At 36.6% G+C, this 25,150-nt stretch overlaps 1 protein-coding gene across 13 annotated transcripts in view; it reads right to left on the bottom strand.

Moving 5' to 3' along the window:
• Positions 1-25,150, bottom strand: part of IQSEC1 (IQ motif and Sec7 domain ArfGEF 1) — a 270,339-nt gene that overhangs the window by 76,503 nt on the left and 168,686 nt on the right. The window contains exon 1 of one of the 13 annotated variants that reach the window (XM_039349428.1): positions 4,703-4,822. The exons of the other annotated variants lie outside the window; for them this stretch is intronic. Within the exon in view, the coding sequence (XP_039205362.1) occupies positions 4,703-4,767 (65 nt within the window). The 5' untranslated portion in view covers positions 4,768-4,822. Of the gene's footprint in view, positions 1-4,702; positions 4,823-25,150 lie in introns of those variants that run through there. 13 annotated transcript variants of the gene reach the window in all.

Here is a 25,150-nt window from a genome sequence, read left to right as displayed (position 1 = left end):
TTTAATATATAACAGGCCTATTTGAAAGTGTGTACTGATGATAATTTGTAGAAAGCCTTTCTTACCCACTAATCCTCCCCATTAATGCTACTATCTTCTTTGTTAAAAAAAAAGAGATGGCTTTCTCTGTAGTAATGGTAATCATTAGGGATTGTTATCTTCTAATCTCATTTCTGAACTCTTGAAAATTTCTGCAGAAAGCATACATTTTTTTTTATCAAAATGTCTCTTACAGTTTGATTTGTGTGAGAGAAGGTCATGAATCATTTCCAATATGGAAAGTCTGAATATACTGTAATGGCTTCTAGACTAATCCTATGTCGCATTTGTCCTCATGAAATCTATAATATTTTTCATATTTTCGTAGAAATTTGTAGTTACCATGTTTATCTATTAATCTACTCAGTAGAAGTTACTTTCCAAAATAATCAAGTTCAAGCAATTTTTCAACACTTCCAGGATTATTTGTTATATTAAAGCCAGTGATGTAAGGCTTTGATTGGCCTATTTGGACTACTGGGATTACTGCATTTTGGGGGTGGGGGGTGGGGCAAAAAAACCACACTGCTGGCTTCCTTACCAAGAAGGGAGTTTCCTGTAATTGTGATTCTGATGCTCAACAAATCTTTCTTTGATTGAAATAAATACCCTTCATCATATACCAACAAGCCATATATTGAACAGGCCGATACATTTTCCTTGAGAGTAAGGGGTTTTATAATTCACTCCATAATTTTACAATAAGGATAACAGGAGCTTTTAGCCATCAAAAACAGCTTTTGTGCTATCTCTTAAAAGATGTAGAATACATTAATTAGATATACAATGACAAGCATTTATAATGCTTACAAACTTCTCACAAGCTTACACAAAACTAGGTCCACTGGGCACAATTTTTTTCTTGTTTTAATTTTCATGTATTGCATTTCTAGTTTCCAGAACAAGCAGATGGATACTATTCTGGTGGTATTTGATTTCCTATCTAAGATGGTATTTTTATTCTCTCCTATAGTTTCTATCTGCTCCACAACTCCTAGTCAAAACTCCACCTGTCTTTTGTCCATCACCACTAAAATCCAATCTGTACATCAGTCATACAAGGGGTTCAGAAAATCATACAATAGGGATGCATACTATGTTTGCCACATCTGCCCCATTAATACAGTGCATGCCATAAACTGTACATAATCATACAACCATGTGATGAATTCATACATTTTTGATGGCCCATTTCAGTTCAATTATAAAGTAACAACAAATCCTGTTTACTCTTGCTGTCTTGTATTTAAAAGGCAAGAACACCACAAAGAAATAGATCATAAATATCCAGAAGGAAACTCAATAGGGTTTAACCATCATTCTGCCCCAAGTCTTGGGCGGACAGCCATGTTTTCAATGACTTTTTCAACATCATCAAAGTGAGAACTGTACAAATCCCTGGTGGGATTCTGTTCCAGGGATAGGAGCTGCATCAGAGAAGGCAAACTTCTGGGAAACCAGTAGATAACATTGTTTTATCAAAGGGATTTGAAGTTCTCTTACTCTGTCCAACAGCGAGACAATGAAGGGCTTTCCAGGAGACTCTCAAGTGATTGCACCTGAAAATAACTGGTAACCAGTCATGAAGCAGCTATGTCACATGGGCATATCCTGGCATGCCTATGACTACCTGCATAACTGCATTCTGAACGTTCTGCAGCTTCCACATGGTACAGAAAGATAGCCCTATGCAGAGTGAAATACAGTAGTCCATTTGTGAGATAACTAGGACATGAGTGAAGGGTCTCATGTCTGAAGGGCCTCTCAATCCAGAAATAGGCACAAGTTGGTGTACTAGATCAAGGGTATCAAACTGCCGGCCCACGGGCCAGATGTGTCACGCCAAAACCGCATCCACCCGATTGCCGGCAATGGGGAAAAAGTCGTGATACGTCACGACGCGCATGTGACGTTGCGAGTTTGACACCCCTGTACAAGACGAATGAAGGCTGTCCTAGTCCCAGTTGTCATCCACTCTTCAAACAGCAGCCGTTAAGTCCAAAATGACCTCCAGATTGCACATCATTCTTGAATGGGGAAGTGCAACTTCATCCAAGATTAAAGATAGGAAGTCTCCAGAATTGGAGGTTGAAATATCCAGCCACTCAACTTGGCAGGATTGAGCCTGTATATGTTCCTTTCCATCTAGATCTACACAGCCTCAAAGACTAGGATAGGACCTCACAACTATTACTTGGTCAATTAGGGTCATGATATACAAATGAATGTCATCAGCACACTGATGATACCTGATCCCAAATCAGGGGAAAATCTTACGTAGTCATTTCATGTGGATGTTAAATAAAAGCAATGACAATGCTGAGTCGCGAATCACCCACAAATGAGGGACTACATGCTCTATCTTTTCCTGTAGCAAATAAAAATTATTTCTAAAGTGTAATCTCCAAATGCAACAGGCAAGTTCATGGTTCATGATATCCATGGAGGACATAAACTCCTATGTTGCCTGAGACTCATTCTTGCCCAACAGATTAATAGACTTCATATCTTTAAAGGCAGCCTAGAAATGGAATGCAGCAGTTCAAGCAGGAATGATACCGTAGAGTACAGAAGGCAGTACAGGAAAAGCAATCCCAGTTCTTCTCTAGACCCCAAGCTGAACCAGAAGTCCTCACAGAGCCTCTGAGAACCCTCACTGATTCATTGATTATATACATGCTAGGTTAGCAACCTAATCCATAATTTTCATTATTTTACTGTCTCATACAGTACCAATTTAGGCATGAAGAATTAACACAATGTATTTGGAATCAAAGCATTTATTCTTTTCACTGGGCTATATCAAAGAGTACCTAAGTCAACTTATCCGGAATGAAAAGCTGCCAACTCAGCTCAAAGAGCAATCTCTCCTTATGCTGCCCTGGAAGAAAGCAGATAAGTCACTAAATGGTGTGGTTGATCCTCTACATAGCAGCTTACAAAGCTGTTTTTATTTCCTCTTCCATACAGATCAGTAATATCATTTATTATTTGGACATTATCTCCTTCTGCTTCTTGGGTGAAGAATGGCAGCCATCATTCATTCAATCCTTAGATAGGGAAAAGTCGAGTAACTGTAGGCTGTCACTGGCTGGAAAGCAACAGTCATCCTTTCTCAAAATTGCTTTTTGTTTCACTGGATAACTTACTTCCAGAGCTAAGTAGGAAGTATGCAAGTCAGCAAAATAAGCAACATCTACAGAGCAGTTCAGAACTTTGTATTTGGTTTCTAAAAAGTGTCCACTTCGAAGTGTGCCAGAGCATGAGCACAACACCTACAGTATTTTCACTCTTTTTCTGGGCTCACATAATTGTCCTCTGCAACTGCTATATAATCTTGGAAAATACAAATTGCTTTGAAAAACCATAGACAGGTGCTATGTTCATGTTATGATACACTCTTGAATCATCTTTATGGAACTTAGTCCGAAACACTACATAATCCTAGTATGCTTAATATGCTTTCTCTCTGAAAGTGCAGCATACAGTCTTGTTAACAGAAGCATCAGGCACTTTATCCTCTCATTATTTGCTCAGCAGAATTCTCCTTCTAAGTGGCCCAATTCTGAACTTCAAATCCTCTCTACTGTGCTTTTTTTCTTCAAATAAACACAATAGTATTAAATATCCTTTTTTTCAAATAGGTGGTTAATACCATAAAGAGTAGCTTTTTCTAAAGATCTTATTCTAAATTCTAAGTGCTTATGCAGCTGTAAATCCAACTGGTTTCAACAATTACTTAATTTTGGATTGTGGCTTTTGAAATGCAGAGATTCGCATTTAAATTCAGGATCTCATATTTTTTTAAAAAATTAACAAAAATGAATAAAGAAGGTTCTGTGTTCAGGTAAACTGAAGAAGGCAATCATATAACTGCAATTACACACATTTTAAAAAGATAAGTGTAGCCCCTGCTATATTGAAACAATAGTATTGCTGTAGAGTTAAATAACTTTTGCCTCCATGTTCAGATGACTAAGCTATACATCTTAATCCTGAAGGATGGATGCAAATGCCGTAGTTTTGTTTTTGAAACTAAACAAGTGTACTATTGAATATAAAAGTGTCTAACAGGAGATATTTTCTATATATATAGAAAAAACTATACTTGCTTATACTTAAGATACCTTTATACAACATTTAAAACAGATTAACATTATACATATATATAATATTCAGAATAAATCATTGTCTCAATATGTTGCCTAAAAAGACAAGAATACCACACTATGTATTCTACATGTGCTTACACATTTTCTGTTTATGGGTAGATTGATGCCAATAAAGAGTTATCATTTATTCGTTATTATTTGTGCTAGTTCTTATATTTGTTAGAAAATATTTCTTCCAAGAATGCTGTAACTGTTACAGTAAAAAAAAAAAAACAACAACAACCAGTCATTGAAACCAAACACTGAAACCCTTTGTGTCACCGGAATAGTATTTAGATGTGCAGCTGATCATTTTCTTAACCACACTGCCTCAGTCTCTCTCTCTCTCCCTCTCTCTCCTCACTAATCACACAAAACCATCGTTCAGGACTAAACAAAGCTGTTCTGAAATTTGCAATTGAAACACAAGGGAAAAAAATTCCTTCCCCTCCAGACTGGTTGTTTAGCTTTAGGAAAACCCACGCTGTTTCCAATAGGCGGTAATGGCTTACCAGCTGTCAAGCTCCAGCTCCAGCAATGATTGAGTCTTCTCTGAATTACAGTGCAAGCACCACATGGCTGGAGAAAAGAAGTTAGGCGCCCCCCCCCAAAAAATTTATAGCATATTCCCCCCCCCCGCGGGCTCGCCCACCACTTTCGCCTTGCCCTGAGACTGCAGAAAGAGTAACTAGAGGATACACCAAGAAACGTCCTGCTAGTCTCCAGAGCGAGTGCAGAGCGAGAGGGAGGGGGAGGGGGGTCCGGAAAGGCACGAGCACTCGGAGGTCCACCCTTTCCAGCCACAGCGCGCGCTCTTGTGCACGCGCGTGCCCTCGCTCAGTTAGCCTCTCACACGCATCCGTTCCGCCAACAGCGCGAGCTGAGAATACCAATGGCAGAGATTGAGGGGGGGGGCTATCTTATAGTTGATTTACGGAGCAAATGCCAAGGCAGGGGCTAGTGGGGAAACAAAAAAAGGGGGCGGTAGTCACCCCAGGAACAGAGCATTGTCGGGGTGAAGAAAAAAAAAAAGCGCAAGCTTTCCTTGTCCTCTCTGGACATTGCAGGCATGTGACTGCGAAGAGGAGGAGAATGCACAAGCAGCGGCAGCCGCCTCCTCCTCCTCCTCCCACTCATACTTTTCTCCCTGCTTCTTTTCACGTGACGGAAAGAGTGGAGGCGATACTATTAATAGTGACATTCAGACTGAGAAAAGCAAACTTCTTTGCTATTCAGCAGCTTCGGCGACCCTAGTAGCGGCTGTTTCCTCGGGCCGGCGGTTCGCTTTGATAGCAACAAATGTTTGTATCGGCATGAAACGGCTTGGAGCTATTTTGAAAAGGAGACCGTTCCTCTTCTTTGAGTTCTCTTTTCTTTGCCAATATAATTGTTACGTTTCGTAAGAGCACTTTGGGCACAAAATTGTCCTTCAAAGTTTATTAAAACTCAAAACAAAAAGACCACAGAACACCTTTTAATTGCAAATTGACTACCTTAACTATGTCCTGCTCGAGTAGATTTGGGGTTTTAGCTGTTCTAAATCCACTTAAGCAGAGATGAATGAATAAGATGAATGTATCTGGTTTTGAAAAATGAAGTATGTAGGAGCTTTTTCTTTACCCATCCGTATAGCTTCTGAGCAGCCTTCAGCAATCTGATACTGTACGTTTCAGAAGTGCTAGAATGCAAGTCCCAGAATTCCCCCACGCATATTTTGACTGGGAAATATGGGAATTATAATCAACATTTCTGGAAGGCAGAAGGCTATTCCAGAGCTATCAGATGCAGTCCAAAGCCATATTAGTTTCTTGGGAGATAATTTACAATTATGATTTGGAATGGATTTTAAATTAATTTGGCTCATACACCTGCTTACGCAGAAAGTTTATTGTTTCGGGATGCTTAAAATCTCCCATGAAAGAAATTTTACTCTGTTCATCTGTTCCTAGCCAGTAAACACATCAGGAATTCTGAGACTATGTCATAAACACTGTCACAAAATGCCTATGCTGAAAGCGTATCAAATTGTAAAATATCAATTTTCCCGAAGATACATTATTGGGATAACTCCCTGAAAACTTTCCTTCATCTCCATTGGAAACTCTGTGTAGCCAGGGCTTCTCTGGGGCTCAGAGGCATTCTATGAATAAATGTTACAGGAGGGTGGGTGCAAGCTTTATTTATTTTCATGAAAAAAGTTTTTTTTTTTAAAAAAACCCCAATCCTATAGGTATAAATGTTTAAGTGCCAAAAGAAATGCTGATGCCTCTAATCTTCATCTTAATATTTATTAATAGTTTTTTGTACTTCGAATCCATTTGCTTATACAAAGTAAATTTATTAAGCATACATTTAACTTTCAGGTGCTTCAGTGTTTAAAGATGGCTGCTTTTTCATCTGTCAGATTTATCTTCTTCATGGTATACATAATTATTTTTGTTTTTTCCCCCTCATATGACCTAGACTCTCATATTATTTTTCCTATGCATATATGCCAGTTTCTTGATAACTTTATAGTGCCTAAAATTAGACATGGTTAAGGAAAATATGGCATAGTTGTTTCATAAAAATGTTATATTATACTAATTCCAGGATAGAATTCTGTAGAAGCCCACATGTATATATCTCCAAACTGATGAATCATTAATAGGTTTTCTTGGGTTGAGGTGTCATGATCCATCAACAAATATACATCTAACTAAGGTAAAAGTAAGATCCTTAGCCCATATTTTACCATGTCTAGCTAGAATATGCAGGAAACGTATTGAAGCCAAGCCATAGTTGTAATGGTTTGATTAAAAACCACAAATCTAACTCCACTGTAGGGTTGAGAAAGCTGGTGACAAATGCAGTATAGAGGTACATATTTGCCTTTTGTTGTCACCATCTCAAAAAATATAGATGTAATATTAAAGTCACCTGTTTAAAAATTTTGTTTGGATTTTATTATACCAATTATATTTCATACAACTGCTCAATTTTTTAAGAGCTGCTCCTTTCCTTCTTTCATAGTGTTATGTCATTTATGGGATACCAGTTGAGGTAATGATGAATTGGCATAAATATAGTACAAAAGATGTCATAAGAAGCTAATGGATACCTGAGGAGAAAAAACATGCCACAAAAGTAGGCACAAAAATTTGATAGACAGTTACTTCCTCTAAATAATTAACATTATAATATAACTAACTATAATTTATTAAGTCTTATTAAATATGCTGAAGTGACTATTGGTCTTGCCTGACTATGTCACATATCGTGATTCCTGTTTACCATCCTGGAAAAGTAACTCTTATGCTAGGTTGCAAAAAGATGTGATTCTGAGTCATGACAAAATTTACCATGTCATTTGAAAGTTTGCCCATCCCAGTAGGAAACAGATTGACATGTCTTCTAAACAATCTTTATTTGTATCTTTGTATGTTCTCACTAAAGCTCATTCAAAATACTATGTAACAATCTCCATAGTTTGAAATTATTTTGAAAGAAACTAATATATATATTTTACACAATCTTTTCATTTTTTCATTTTAATATTATTTTAACTCATTTTTAATTGCTTAAAATAAGTTTGTTCCATTAAGTTTTTGTTTCTTTTGACTATTCTTTTAACAATGTATTCATAACCTCAAAAACAAATCACTTCTCTGGCTAACTTTTTAATTTTTTTGAATAATAGCCCAAATTTATTTATTTATTTGATTTTTACAGCCACCCATCTCAACTAGCGACTCTAGGTGCCATACATCATAAGACATGAAAACTAAAATTAAAGCTATTAAAACAATTTGAACAGTACAAAATAAATATGTACAGCACCAAGCCAAGCTATTACTGTGGATGTTAATACAACAAGGAAATGGGGCCCTTAACACACTCAAGACCCAAGGCCTAAGGCCCAGGCACCCAAACAACTCCTCATTGCCTTATGAAAGGCCAACAGGATTTGGGATCATCCTGATATCTGTAAGGAGAATATTCCAGAAGGCAGGGCCTATGGCAGAGAAGGCGTGTCTCCTGGTTCCTGCCAGTTGACCTTCTTGGCTGATGGGACCTGCAGCATGCCCAAATTGCCTGACCAAATTGGATGAGATAACTAGGAGAAGACCATCTTTCGGTAGCTGACTCCAAACCCTGAAGAGATTTAACAATGAATTGCACTTTCCAGCCACACCGTAACAACTAATGCAGTTCATGAAGCAGTGGAGTTACATGTGTTGAATACCCAACACCTTTATTACATGTGCACCTGCATTCTGCAGCAGCTGCAACTTATAAATGCTCTTCAAGAACAGTCCCATAAAGAATGCATTGTGTAGTCCAGACAATAGGTCACAAGAGCCTGGATTTTGTAGGCAGAAAATGTTCTCAGGCACCCTTTTAAAAAAAGGAGGGAAAACTATAGATAAAAGATTGCTCACATAAATTTACCATAGTCAGCTAGTGTGCAAAGACTGGAAATAAAAAAAACCTGCCTTATTTCACACATTTGTTCCAGGCACGTGGATTTGAAAATATGATTTGGCTTACATAATACTACAAAAACCATACTGTCAAGTTCGAAGTAATTATTCAAGGCACTATTAAATTCTATGTTCAGAATAAAGAAATCATAATTTTAAAAATAGAAAATAGTTCTCTACATGTATTACCGACCATTTTGACATGGTCAAAGTGAGTTATGTACATAATGGGGCTGTGCAGGTCTTCTAGAAGCCAACTCCAGTCAGTGAAAATTCCGTGGAAGTATCCTTTGAAAGCTGCTTCACAAAGCCCTAGGCTCCCTCACTTCTAAAGGGCCAGGGATACACTATGTCAGCTCTTTTTGGTCTGCCACTACACTAAGCATCTACAGAAGCCTCTTTTAATTTTTACAAGTGCTGTTGAAACTGCAAATTGATAACAGATGTTTTGTTGAGACAAGCACCTTCTCAAGATAATTTAGTGGCTTAGAAGGCATTTTAGTTCACTGTCCAGGTATACATCACAAATGGTTTGATTCATCAGCCAGATTTCCAGTTTTGTGCTATAGTGCACTGCCACAGGATTGCGGAGCTCCGCACCCCATGGCTAGTTTTGCCCTGCCAAGGGACTCTAAATGGGTCAAAGGTTGCCCCAGAGAGGCGATAAAGAAAGAGGGGTGCTCCAACAATCACGGAATGACGGCGGTTGATCTGTTTGATCTGGAAGAAGCCCTCTAACCTGACAAGAGAAAGGTTAACTGTACACCAGTGTCTAGCCGAAGCTATTTGCAGCCAAAGTCCAAGAGCATGAACTAGAACAGTGGTGAACAGCGTGCTTGGAATTGGTGAGAGTATCAATCTTCTCTTTTCTATTTTGTAATTGATTCCCTGGAAGAGAAGAAATTCTCTGAAAGTGAAGGAAGGGGACTACATCCCCACTCTTCCATAGATAGAAGCGGCAAATTAACTTTTAAGGGGGAAAGAAATATATTGCAATAAAATTTATAATACTATAAAGTAAATTAAATATAATGCCTATATTTAATAATTTATGCATTATACTGAATTATTAAGAATTATACTAGTTTAAGGTTGACGAAGGAGAATACTATCCAAAGAAGAGAAGATCAAAGAAATATACTACTAATTAATACACTAATTATGGAATTATAAAAATTAATCATTATTGACTGTTAGTTAATTATTATTGATTTTTTAAAAAATATATGAACCAAGACAACATGCTGTTCACTAGGCACTAGGGCAGTGGTTCTCAACCTGTGGGTCGGGACCCCATTTGGGGTCGAACGACCATTTCACGGGGGTCTCCAAACAAGGCTGTCCGCTATTTTTTCCCCCTTTTCTTTGGCCATGCCCCTGGCACTCAGTGATGTATAAGTGGTTGGGGGTCACCACAACATGGGGAACTGTATTATGCGGTCGCGGCATTAGAAAGGTTGAGAACCACTGCACTAGGGATTGTGATTGTAAAATCAATAAAATATATTTTAAAAAATAGTTTGATTCATCACTGAACTAAGACATAAATCATGATTTTCAAACTATAACACATGAATCCAAAACCATGCAGATATATTAAGTTGCATCAGTATTGGATTAGGATGGGTGCCCTCAAATTCAAGTCTACCCTCGGCTATGGAAACCAATTAAAATTGTTCCCACAATCTATTGGATCTCTCAGCTGTTATATTTCTGAAGCAAGGCAAACAGCTGCTTTGTGAAAGAAGATGTCTATTAAATATTCTATTCTTATTTGTACTTTTATTAAACATGGAGACACAAAGATTTATCTACCTTTTGCTAAGCACTGCTGTGTTGACTGCATGTGTATGTTTGCTGTATTTTTTAAAATCAAGACATCTAACATAGATTTCTCTTTGTGCTTTAAGTGTAAAGCATCCCCATGCTCTGTAAATGCTTTTTGTTCATGATACAAACTTCCCTTACGCAAAAACGTCATTGGCTAGTTGGGAAAACAGTTAGGAATAAATTAGATTCTTCTGAAGCTTGTCCCTCTATGTTTTGATATGCAGCACAAGTAATTCCATTTATAACTTTGTATAGTCATTAAACGAATGCTCATAAGCTACTTGTACCTAGTTTGATTTAAGGATGCCACAATCGATAAGGCTAAGAAAAATATATGCATTTAGATTTGCTAGTCCATGAAAATTACTGTATTTGATACAGTCTAAGGCAGTGGTTCTCAACCTTTTTAATGCCGCGACCCCCAACCGGTCGTAAGTCAAGGACTACTCAACCGGTCGTAAGTCGAGGACTACTCAACTGGTGCAGCACCATTTGCAGAATGGGACTTTTGGCGGGCTCAGCAGGGCAGAGACAGCCTGGACAATTCCTATTGGCTTTTGAAAGCCAATAGAATTAGACTCTATTCAAGAAAAAAGCCAATAGAATTAGACTCTATTCAAGAGAGTCTATTCTATTGGCTTTCAAAAGCCAATAGAATAAAAGGGAGTAACACAGCTAAGGAAAAGGGGAAAAAAATGGCGGACTGCGTTGTTTGGCGACCCCCGTGAAATGGTCGTTCAACCCCAAATGGGGTCCCGACCCACAGGTTGAGAACCACTGGTCTAAGGCAAAGTTAAATCCATACACATTTCATTGTTTTCAAGGGTTTAATATACTAAAGATTTAGTAGATTTACACTAACACAACACACAAAGCTTGTAGTCAGATTTTTAACTAATTTATTTGATTATTATTAGCAGAGTAAAATCAATCCAATCATGTTAAAAATATAGTGCCCGAGAAAACTAAAAGAAAATTGTCCTTTTAAGAAAAAAATCCTTCCTTCCTTCGTCATCCACCATATTAGTAAAAATGGAACCAACACTAATTTATGATTATGATACTGACAATCACTGGGAAATGAAAGAGCACACTGCCTTTTCCAAGCATAAATTATCCCACCAAGTGACCAAGACAATTCATATTCCAACTCTAAATCTTAATTGGAAATATATAATGAAATTCAGTGCAATCCAAGACTGGCTGGAACTGTCCACTAGAAAATCCCAAACACCTCAGCACAGACTGTCAATGTACACAAATATATTCTCATGCAAAGAATTTCAATTAAAACCATGGATAAGATCCTGGTTCAGATAAACTGAAAACAACCTGACAAAGACTGAGCTAAAGAATGGAAAGGGAAAGCACCATCTAGGTTTAAAGCCATTAAATGACTTATGTCAAACCCTCAGTGACATATTTTATTTTTGATGGGTATCTTCATATAATCATTCACTGAGATTCTGAGGTACATCCTTTACAGCTCATAGAACTTTTTTTTAAAAAAAGAATGAAGAATAAATAAATAAAAATCAGTCCATCTTAATCATGTTAATCTGGCTGCCTAGCTCATTCTGCATCACAACTGTCACCACAAATGTTATATCCTAAATGAAAGGTTGCTGCCCAGGTTTCCTTGCAGACCTTGTGCATGGAATTATTTTCCTGATTTGGGCAGCTCTCATATTTCTTTAAACTGTTTTTTTTTTCAAAAATTGCTTGTTGCATGGAAACCTCTAGATCATTTCCATAATACTATGTTATAAATGAAGAAATTTTGTATAATGTAAACAGTCTATATTCTGTCTCTGTTCATTCAGCTAATGCTACAATTGGTGCATCTTTCCCCCCCCTGTTTATCACAATGCAACAACTATATAAAAATTTAACTAGGTACCAATAATTTAATAATCTGCTCTTAAATCTTCCTGGCTACTGTGCACTCCATGTGCCATAGCTCTAATGAACTCAGGAAAAATACAATCAACCATGGACAGCTACCCTTGCATTCAGAAATGAGCACTCAGTCAAGTAATGGGCTCTTTGGGTAGGCAAACTGATCTGCTGGTATCATTGTTTTCCTTTCTATCAACAGAATTGGCACTAAAAAGAAACTGGGGCCGGGTATCTTCAGCTGCTCAGCTGCTCATTGCATTAGACGTAACTGTTATTGTGGCTACTACATTCTCTGTGCTCTCTCTTCTTAAGTTCATATTTGAGTTCCCATAGAAGAGAATATTTATAGGTCAGGAGTTGAACTGTGGGGTCCTTGGGGCTTTCCGAGCGTTTTGGTTTGCTTACAGATGTTTCATCTTCAGGTATCATCATCAGTGCACAGAGCAAGGACTCATTTTGAGTTCTCCCAAACAAGTATGAAATAGTACCTTTTCTATTCATGACCCTTGGGAAATAAATGAAGAGTACATTCTTTCAAAGTAATATAATTAAGTAAAAAGACAAAGAATAGATTAATTCTTTCTGCCAGATTAACCCAGAGCCAAAATCAGATGAATTTATTGTAACTTTGTTTAGAATTCTTCCTAACCTGGAAGCAATGTTTTCTATGTGGTTATCAAAAACCCTTAATGTTATTCTCAACAGTGCCTTTTATGTCACTTATGGAATAATAAGGGTATAGTAATGTAAATTATTTTTAAGTGACATTTCTATTATTTTCTGTAATATATTCCCTAAATTATATAGAAAATAAAAATGTCTATTTTGACATTTTGCCAGTTCAAATATGTTCAGCTTTTTAGTTCTGAATTATTCTTAACTAAGATTAATGATTACTGTTGATCTAGATGACACGTAACACAAAGTGTAATTACAAGTTGCATTTATTGCACTCTGGCTAGGTAGTGTCTTCAATGCAATGAACATGGACTCTGGCAATCTTCAAGAGACAGTGGAGGACAGGAAGGCCAGCGTGCTATAATCAATGGGGCCGCGAAAAGTCAGACATGACTTAGTGACTGAACAACAACAACTGTATGAAATTAAGAATGTGCTGGTTTATAGTAATTCCACGTTATGTTTAAATTAATAATAATGAAGGAACCAGACATGAGTTTGGGGAAAACTTGTCAACATTCTGAAATCTTGTGATCAGGAGAAAATGTTAGGTGATGAGAGTGGATTGGTGGAAAAATTCAGCAGTGAATTAGAATGATTTGTTAGTTGCTGAAGAAAAGAGCTATTGTTTTGAATACATAGGACTAGGCATAAACCTATCTATGCTGCTCAAAGCACAAAGCTGAAAACACCAGCCTGAAGATGACGAATGGGACTTCGTCGAAACGTCGCCAAGACACTTCCAATTTTACGCGGGAGAAAACCCGAACAACCAAGGACCTACAAACCTATCTATGTGTACATTTGCAAAATGGGATGTACTGAAAAGCTTAAGTGGTCAGATTAAAATCTTAGAGAACTAATGAAGGGTGCAAAAGTAATGAAAGGATCTATGGAATAGACGGTTATCTGGCAATGTTGAGTGTGAAGATAATAACACAGTTCAATACAATCTTGACAGGTTAAAGATGCAGCATGAAAATAATAGAATGAACCACAATACAAACAAAAATAAAGTACTTCATTTAAGAAATTAAATCAATGAACAGCTTGGCATATCTAGCTTTGCAATAGAAGCAAAAGAATGGTTACCTAAAAGACTAATGCAGTTTTAAGCTGCATCAACAGAGATGTAATTTCCAATCATATGAAATAATTGTTCACTTTATTCTGCATTCATCAGACCTCATATATTGTTCAGTACTGAACACATTTCAAGAAGGATTCAGCTGAATTGGAACAAGTTTGAGAAAAACAGGATGGAAGTAAGAAATAGACTCTGTCAAGGATTTATACTGGGAATGGTGCTTTTTAACTTGTTTGCAAATTATCTTGCTTTTTAACTCATTTGTAAATTATCTTAACTTAGGGATAAGATGCAAGTTGGCCAAATTTGTTTATGATATAAATTATTCAGGATAATAAAAATAAGAGATAATTTGGCATAATGGCTAAAGGTGCTGAAATAGAGGTGGGGAAACTGTGAACTGCCTTAGACATGTAAGTCAGCTGGATGATTCTGGATCAGACACTCTCTTTCAGCTATAGGAAAAAGGTATTGGCAGAATACTTCCTTCGATAAATGTTGCCAAGAAAACCATTTGTATCTATGGTCACTAACAGTCAGGATTCACTTAAAGGACTCTAATAAAAACAGCAATCTAAATTGAAGAGCAGTAGATTATTTTTAAACTGGATGAAAGGCCAAGGAACCTGGAGTTCAGTTTAAGTAAGTGTAAACTGATGCACACTGGACAATTTCCCCACTCTCTCATCTTTACATATTCTGAACTACCTGAAGCTATAAAAAAGGTATTTATTTCATAGTACATAGTAGTATGTGAAGAAGAAAAGCTTAATGCAAGAGATTATTAGAAAAGAGATTGAAATAGAAGTGTCAATATTGTAATGACCCTAATACAAATCTATGACATATCCACTAGAACACTGTGTATGCTTTTAATTATCATATTTGAAAAGAGATATAATAGAAGTAGTGAAAATGGAGAGGAGAGCAGCCTAAATAGTTAGATGCTCAAATACAATATTTTCCTGTAAGAAAAAGCTGAAAAGTTTGAATCTCTTTTATTTGTTTGATAATTTGGCAAGTTGGAACATAGAAAAATATAGAAGCATAGCTATTTGGTTAATATTTAAATAAAAAAACTCCTGAGCATAAGTAAAACCATACGTTTTAATAACAATAGAATTGTTGAATGGATGGACACAATAATTCCAATCTTATTGCATGAAATAAACTGACTTTGGTATGATAAATTTTCCTAAAAGTCTTTTTAAGGCAATGAGAATTTCACTAAATGCATTTAAAATTATTTGCCTCACTGCTTTTGCTTAAATATGTCTTTGGAATTACATTACATCAATGCTTTGCAAAATAGCATAAAGATAATAGAAATGTAAATTGCATGTCTTTATGATTGCACAGAAATTGATGGCACTCATCTACATCAATCATACAAAAATTTCTGAGTGTATGACTCAGTTTTGGTATCAAGACAAAAACTTACATTTCTTACTTGAACAAACATCAAACACAGAAGCACATTCATGTGTATACACTTAATTTGGTTTAGTGCTATGATTTTTTATTTATATATAAATATAACAGAATACATTTCATATTTATATTTTATTATTATATCTACTTTTCTGCTAGAATTTTTTCCCCCAACTACAAGTAGTTCTTGACTTACAACAGTTCATTTAATGACCATTCAGCATACAATAGCACTGAAAAAGTGACCATTTTTCACAGTTATGACCTTTGCAGCATCCCAATGATCACCTGATCACAATTCAGATGCTTGGCAACTGGTTCATATTTATGATGGTTGCTGTATCCCAAGGTAATGAGATTCCCTTTTGCAGCCTTCTGACAAGCACAATCAATGGGGAAGCCAGATCCACTTAACAACCAGATTACTAATCTATCAATCACAGTGATCCAGTTAACAATTGAGGCAAGAAATGTTGTAAAAGGGGACAAAACCCATTTAACAAATATCTCACTTAACAACAGAAATATATATATGTATGTATGTTTTCTGAGGTTTTTGCGGGTGTTTGTATGTAGATCTTTGGTTGTTCGGGTTTTCTCCCGCGTAAAATTGGAAGTGTCTTGGCGACGTTTCGACGAAGTCCCATTCGTCATCTTCAGGCTGGTGTTTTCAGCTTCGTGCTTGCTGCTCGAAGCACGAAGCTGAAAACACCAGCCTGAAGATGACGAATGGGACTTCGTCGAAACGTCGCCAAGACACTTCCAAATAATTTGAAAGAATTATTTTAATTCAGAATAATTTGTTTGAATATAAGGACTGACTAGAAAAAACACCATTCTACATAACTCTTTATAAATGTCAATATAATAATGCTCATAATCACATTCTATTAATTAATGTCAGTGCTAGAATTGATTTTCCTGAACTTACTAATTATTTCATGGCCACTGTAAATCCAAACTAAAAAAGTCTGACAAATATTATATTAATTAAAAAGACAATCTTTGGAGTGATGAGTAAAATTATTTTTTATTGAAACAGAATTATTGTTCAATTCCCCCCAGAATAGGCAAATCAAAAGTATAAAATATTCATGTTAGCAGCAATCCAGAAAAATCTATTTTTTATATTCTTCTAAGTCGTATACTTTTTAAAAATAGCTGATACACGATTGTATAATTATATTTATTGAGATGGATGTACACCTGACGCTAGTCTATAAAAAGAGTAGTACTTTTGAAGTATGAATACTATTTGTTATATCCTGCAAGGTTAAAGTAAATGAAAGTAATGAAATAGCTTTAAGTGAAATTGCTGTTATTCTTGATAATAGATGTTGTACTTACTGTACATTTCCTCTCATTATATTGCTAGCTATGGCTTCAAAATGACCTGATTTGCTGTATTTAAAGATATTTAAATACCTTTTGGGAACTGATATGACCAGTGTTTCTCAATCTTGATCACTTGAAGATATGTGAACTTCAACTCCTATAATTTCTCAGACAGCTATATTGGCTGGGGAATTTTGGAAATTGAAGGCCATACATTTTCAACTGACCAAGGCTAAGAAATATTAGATATGACTTATTCCCCCTGTAGTAAATCACAGTCTAAATGACTCTGGTATGCTATTTCTTAGCACAATGTGATTTGAATTGTATTATTACTATTCTTCTATTATTGTTGTGCAGTTATGTTAACATGTTTACTGAAACATGTTAGTAGTGTAGTGTAGATTACTTAAACTTGATTGTGACTGAAGCAGTATGTAAGACTGAATGAAATAAATCAATGACATTTATAAATAAGATAGTTCTACCTTTTCAATGCATTAATTTTATTTGCAACATTGCACTCGTCATCTGTTGAGATAAAAATAGACCTAGCAAATACTATGAAAATCTGATCATAGTATCTTGAAAGAAATATAAAAGAGCAAAACCTTATTATATCAATGAGCTATGTTGCATTGGCAGCCAAAGCTGTGATGATACATTATTTTTAAAAGCATTTCCAACTATATTTAACCAAAGCTTAATCTGCTCTTGTTTTTAATAATAAAATTTTACGGAATTTGCTGGTCTTTTGAACTTCACATGTGGTCTTATATTTTTACTGTATTGTTATATATATTTTTCAATCACAACCATTTATCAAGTGATAGATCAAAGCAGGATAATATTCGATTTAAATCTATGGTACATCCTCGGTGTTTTGCTGAACAAACTTCCTTTTCACATTTGCAAAGAAATGGCTGTAATGACATGCCATCTCCTACCTAGGATTCCAATTTCTTTAGGAGGAGGTAACAGCTGGTAGCAAGGAAAAGGGTTTCCTACTGATGCAGCTGGAACAAAAATAACAACTGGAAAGTAAAAATTATCCTCTAGCACAGTGGTGCCAGAGGCAGCACTCAAGCCCTCTCTGTGGGCATGTGTGCCGTCACCCCAGTCCTAGGCTTTCAGCTGGGTTTTATAAAACCTTTTTGCTTTAGGCCTCCACTGCCGTGTGCAAAAAATTTCAACTTTCAACTTTCGCAGGAAAAAAAAAGATCTTGCAAAGTTGGAATTGATTGATTGAACTTTTTAGTCCCACCCAGTCTGTTGTTACCACTGCAGCCACGCCCATCCAATTGGCCACACCCACCCGGTACTCGACGATGCATAAGTGGGTTTTGGGTTGCAGTTTGGGCACTCAGTCTCTAAAAGGTTCGCCATCACTGCCCTAGCAGGAGTACCTTTTGTTTCCTAAGAGCATTTTGAGAATATGTTCTCTGAGCCTTCACTGTTCTTTTTTACCCTTCACAAGATGGGTAAACCAGATTCAGTTTGTTGTAGCTGTCTGGCTTTATCAAGGCAGAAGGTAGGAGCTGTCACTACCTGAGTTAGGCCTTACCCTACCGGTATCTCATGCTTTGCAACGGCTGAACACCTCTGCTTCAAAGTGCTTCTTTATAACCATCAGACAACTGAGTTGTTAATTGTTAGTCTTCCTAATCAGCAGATACGCACACATCACAAGAAATATTTCCCAAAAATAAAAAATGCTTCACTAGGAACATTGGGATAAACTAATGGTGTCTCCTAACATTTGTAGGGAAAAAGCCAGGTTAGTCTGTTAGCTCAAAATCAGAAGGAATCTGGTTGTATAAGCTTTTGCTTAATATGAATTGGCAGAGTGTGCATATGTGCACATGTAAATGTCTGCAGACACATTATTTGAGATTTTTCACTTGTAATACTGGAACTCAGGGATCATCTCTCTTTATGCTGGGCTTTCCACTTTTACAATACATTTTCATTTGCTCCCATATATACTTTCATTCATCTCTTCTTTTCTTAGCACGTCATTTTTTTTATTCTAAGCAACAACAGAATAGTGAAGTTCTATTAATTTTTTCAGCATAACACTTCACAAAGAAATCCAAAATTTGAAATATTGCTTAAACAATCACTTAAATTAGCTTTCGCAAGCCTTTATGTAAAAAAGAGTTTTGCTTTTTGTCTCTGACTAAACTCCAATTTTTCAAAGGAAATTTCAGTAAATAAATATAGCCTATTCAAATGAAATAGCATGCTTCTATTCTTCTATAACTATGTTTGATTTGCATGCTTTGAAAGAAATTGTAAGGCTAATAAGTAATCACCAAATACCCTTGGTCTAGGTATGTTTGAAAATCTTGCCACCTTTTGTTTAAATTGTGAACTGCACTAGCTAAAGAACAATTAAAACATGTCAAATTCAGTCACAGATTAACATCTATCTCCATATTATACTATGTTTATCAAGTATCTCAAAACCTGAAAGTTAGTATCTTTCTATTTAATTATTTTAGATTTGTTCCCCTCCCAGGGTCACTGGGGTGCAATGTCCAGTTATAAAAATTAAACAAACGAATAAATATGTGTTACATCTCATTTAATTATGTGACTCTGGATTAGACAAATTCATAGAGGAATTTATTCTACCTTTTGTGTAAAAGCTCAAGGTGGCAAACATCTTGTATCCTGCTCCTATTTTGCAAACCTGTGAAACAGAAGGGCTGAGAGATTTGGCTCCAAATCGCCTAGTGAGCTTCTGTGACTGAGGAGGAACTAAAACTTGACTCTCCTGTTTCCTCATCCACCACCTTCATTAGCAAAGCAAAATGATTTTCTGTGTAGTCATTGATGGCTAATAATCTTGATGTCTACATATTACCTCTTGAATCACATTAAGTATATTTTAAATATTGAGGAGTTTCGCCCCTGTCTATATTTATAAACTTCCTGAATTACTACCAGGATTGAGAATCATACCACATCATTATTAATAATTAATTGGAATAACCTAGCATATTGTACAGATTATATATTCTGTTACCACTTTAAAACTTCATTGACATGCTATATTAAAACATACTGTTTTGTGATAAGTATATGACTACGTAATACTATTGAAACATTACAATATTTTGCCGTGCCAGCTAAAGGCAAACCATAATAATAGGGTATTTTAGGTAACAATATAGTCCACTAATGATTCTGTAGGTGCCAGAGAAGAGTATTTGGTCATTATTTGAAGTACAAAATGACACCTCACAAGATGTAACTATACTTCTCATACGGAGAAATTCTTTCCACCTTTTGTGTGTGCCTCAAATCTGCCCTGAAATACTCCCCAATTCTTCACAAAAGATTGTAAAGAAGAATCAATTGTAGCACCACAAGGAAATTGTGTTGCAAGGAAAATTGTTACTGAGTTTAGCCTTACAGCTGCTGTTGTTCCCACTCTGTATTTTATATTGTACTTATGACTATTGTAAAATCGATTATTATTAAGCAAATATTATTAGATTACAATGTAATTCTGTGGAAATCTATAGAGAAGCAAACCTTACTGAACTGGATGGACCTTGCTCTCAGATAATCACATCTAAGATGCCTGCCTAAAATCAAAGGGCTTTCAGATAAAGTAATCTCTGAAAAATAATTTTCAGTATAACTTTCTGTAAGAGTCACATGACTTCATTTTGGCTGCCTTTAAATGCAGGAATAACAATGATAGTAATAGAAAGTACTTCCAGATTAGAATGACAGAAAAATCTCCTTTTAACACTGAAATAACAGCTGGATGCACCCTGAAGACTTTGGTTTGCCTTTAAAAATATATACCAAATCAATGCAATATTTATAGTAAATGTTTATCTTAATTTTCTGTAAGTATTCATAGTGATGCAGATGTACAAGCAACATTGAAAACAAAATTGGTTTTGAAAAACCATTTTAACTCTAATTCTCTCTTTTTATATCACTGTAATGTTTTTTGTCTGAAGAGCAACATGTTAAAAATAGAATAGACTAAATACGATTTTATGTGACACTGTCAAAGAAAACATGAGTCTGTCTGCCTAGAGAATCAAAAGAAAACTGCTCAAAGCTTTCCTGGTATCAACAATTTGGCACTTCATATGTCCCTAACAGTTTTTCCCTTCTGGTTTTTTTTTTTTTTTTTTTTAGTAAGCTGTCATTCTTCACATTGGAGAGAGCTAAAAATGGAAGTGCTCAGCATTTAGGTTAATGTGGAAAGGAAGCAAAAATAAAACTATCAGACAAGGAACATATTTACCTTCATTCTTTTTATGACTCTGCTAGTTTGTATACTTAACGCTTGATAGAGGAAAGTGGAACTAATAATAATAATAAAGTTGGAAAGGACCTTGGAGGTCATCTAGTCTGAAATACAGTGAAACAGAACAATCTAGTAAAAAAAAACCCATGTATCAGATGCCACTCTTTGAAAATGAATGAATAACTTAGATAGATATGGCAATTTACTAGTGAGATGGCAAGAAAGCACAAAAATAAACAGCAAATTCTAGTCAAAAATTCAGATGGAGACAAGTAAATTCCCCCCCCCCACACACACAAATGTTATGAAAAGGCACAAGCTTTCATGAGTTGTAGCTCACTTCATCAGCTACTTCATTAGATGAAAGCTTATGTCTTTCGATAAAATTTGTTAGAAAAGATATTAAAAGACTTGTTTTGATTTTTGATTACTATAAAGTAACATGACTCTCCTCCTATGGTATCAGTACATTTTAAATGAATGACAAATGAAAAATTTAGATGTAAATCATAAATACCCACTGATAAAGAAACTTGCAAAATACTGTACAGATTGGTTTGAAAATGAAATATGACATAGGCCGGAAAATGGTGTAAAAATGAGAAAATATTATATACATTAAGATACAGTACATATGTTTTTTCACACTCAACAACTACAGGAACTAATGAGAATGGACAGCAGTGGACAACTGTGTGTGAAGTTTTTAAGTAATTAAGGAAAACCACAAAGATTTTTTTAACAATTAGTAATTTTCCTAATCCTATTTTTTCACAATTGATCTCAGCAAGATGTTAATAAGGAATGTCCCTCTGTACCTTCAAAATATTCCCGTGAAGCAGTTTATATAGCAGTATAACAACCTGAGCCAAGGATACCAGAGAGCTTCATTATTACCTGGAAGTTGGATCTTGCATTTGTCCAGTCAAGATTAAACATTAATTACACTGATTGCATTGCTTCAACACTAATTACACTAACATGATTGAATGTCAGAAGGATGAAGAGCTGTTAAAGAAAGTTTAAGTTGTGCGAAAAACATTTTGAGAAAGCAACTCACAATAACTCTGCCTTAATTCTGTTAGGTGTATTCTAAAGTAGAAAAGGCTTTGACAGCCCTTTGAGGTAGGCAAGATCAGGAAATTGTTAGGAATCTTGGAAAGTACATTAGTGTGGTTCAGGTATTATGACAGATCCTTGAAAATGGGAGAAAACTCCCTTTCTACTTTAAATTATCTTACACAATCAAGGTGGAGTTTTCTTTATTATTAGCATAGCAAAACATTGATTCTCTAGCCAGATAGCAAAGCAAATTCATGAATGGTAAGAGAAATCCCACTAATCTCCTGAATCATCTATCTCAGTGATGGCGAACCTTTTAGAGAGCGAGTGCCCAAACTGCAACCCAAAACCCACTTATTTATTGCCAAGTGCCAGGTGGGCATGGCCCACTGGGTGGGCATGGCTGTGATGGTCATGGCAGAATGGGTGGGTGTGGCCAAGGTGGGCATGGTCACCTTGACGTTCTTTGTGGGCAGGGACTCCTGTGGGGGCCGGATAGGGTTGGGAGAGATCCAGGGGGTCTCTGATAGGTGGGACAGTGGGCAAGAGTCCTGCAGAGTGAGGGGAGGTGAGGCCATTGTCGCAGGGCAAGGTGATGCAGGGGCCAGGGCGGCTGCTGCCTGACACCATCAGCCCCCGCACACAGAGGCCAGTGCATAGGGGCCAACGGTATCTGTCAACAGCCACAGCCTGCTGGCCCCTCAACCGGCGCACTCTAGGGCTCCGCAGCCCGCTGCCAGCAGTTCAGAGAAGCCGCCTCTGAACTCGATGGTTTGCCAACAGCTGAGGAGACGATACAGTAGGTCATGCCCGGGAAAAGGAGAGCATGCAAGGCCAGGAGGAATGGGATGAGGGGAAGGGAAACCAGCCGTGCTGGGATGCATCTGGCCATGTGGGACCTCAGCGAGTTAGCAGGCGGCTGTTTGAAGAGTGATGGTTGCCATCTCCGGGGCATGGCGTGAGTGCCCACAGAGAGGGCTCTGAGTGCCGCCTCTGGCCACCCGTGCCATAGGTTTGCCACCACTGATCTATCTGCTTCTTTTCATTATGACTGTTTTATTGAGCGTTATCAGTAACCAAATTGAAGCAGAAAGATCTGAAAGGCTAGGGAACTGGTCTTTTTTTTTTTTTTTGCTCCATAAAGACAGGGCATACCTTGGCAGAAGGAAGGCCAAGGGCAGAATTAGGAAACACAGGGTTCCCAGAATTTTCCTTCCCCATTGTTTCTCTCTGGAAGACAGTCAGCTGTGTGGCATGGGGCGTGCGAGGTACCCTAGGATGGGAAGCATGGGCTTGTGCCTGCACTAGCCCTCCCAGGATCTTCCCCACCCGAGATCCTACTTAACAACCTGTGCATTTTTTTAATGAATGTGCTGGGGAGAGCAAGGATGGCTGGTCATTACTTGATGCAATTCATTTCAATTCCCAACATTCTACCCTAATGGGCATCTATGGAGATCCTCAGTTATCCAGGTCCTGGTTGTCTGAAAGGTGCTTTTTCAAGAGGCAACTGGACTTCCTTGTTTTTCTTTGAAGATGTTTCGCTTCTCATCCAAGATGCTTTTTGGATGACAAGCGACAAGTCTTCAAAGAAAAACAAGAAAGTCTAGTTGAAAAAGCAAGCATCTTTGAGACTACCTAGTGGGCAGTCTCCATTAAGGTCGTAACTAACTTAAAATCATTAAAGACAATAACTAAACCATCTGAGAAAGAATTTCATGCTTCAAACAGTATTACAATGCTAATTTTATTGATACATTGCATGGTGATACAATAGTGGGCTGGAAAAAAGCAGAAAAGATGAGCAAGTTCACACTTTAGATACAGATATGTAGGGCAATGCATTGATTAGTTGTCAATTAGTCAGTATAGGCTACCTGTATGTAAAGTATTATACATGATTAGGAGGCTCGTTCCTGCTTTCAAGTGGCATAGAACTATTAACTCAAGAACTTGTTAACTTCAAGACATTTAACAAGAGTTAGGATTACCCAGTGCCTATTGATAATTCTATTTTATGTCAGGTTTTAAAGCAAACTTAATGCAAACAATTCATGAGCAAAATTTTGGGAATTTTTCCTTACTGGTAATTTCATCACCTACTACATGTCTAAAAAAAATAATGTCTAGGAAATGTCTAAGAAAAATTATAAATTGTCCACTAGCTTTCTCTTAAATAAATCTCTGCTTTTGAAATTGGAAAATGCTTCAATTGAAAGGCTCCATTAAATTGCAAACTAGAGAGGCACTCTATTCATTTAACCCTGCTTGCTCATTTTAGATCTTTACAGTTATTGGAGGACATGTCCTTGCAATGAAAGTCAACAGTCTTGAATAGCAAACCATACTGACTAGTTTACAACTAATCAATGCATTGCCCTACATATCTGTATTTAAAGTGTGAACTTGCTCATTTTTTCTGCATTTTTCCAGCCCAATATTGTATCACCATGCAATCTATCAATAAAATTTGTGCTGTAATACATTCTGTTTGAAGCATGAAATTCTTTCTCAGCTGGTTTGGTTATAGTCTTTAATGATTTTAAGTTAGTAGTTAGTTTTTACATTCTGTTGTTTGATACATTGTGTTTATGGTTTCTTTTTAAAGCTGCCTGCAGGAGTTGTTTTGAATCGTAAAAGACAGAACACAAATTCATTAAATAAATTATACAGCTACCTAAATTTGATAAGGCTTGAAAAATTTGCAGAATTATACTTTCTCTGATAGCAATCTATATAATTTACTATAGTATTTGCCCCACTGATTTTTGTCTTTTTTGCTATTCTGGCAATTGCAAAAGTCATGTGTCTTGGTTGATTGGCTTCCCCCCCCCCTGCATTTCCTGCAACAGAGTATGGAAAACAGGCCACAAATAAGCTTGACTCTCACAACTGG

Source organism: Crotalus tigris, unplaced genomic scaffold (assembly GCF_016545835.1).
Source record: "Crotalus tigris isolate CLP2741 ecotype Arizona unplaced genomic scaffold, ASM1654583v1 scf7180000018275.596634, whole genome shotgun sequence".
NCBI lineage: Eukaryota > Metazoa > Chordata > Lepidosauria > Squamata > Viperidae > Crotalus > Crotalus tigris.
Note: the sequence above shows the minus strand (reverse complement) of the source record. Positions and strands in the feature narration are given on the sequence as shown.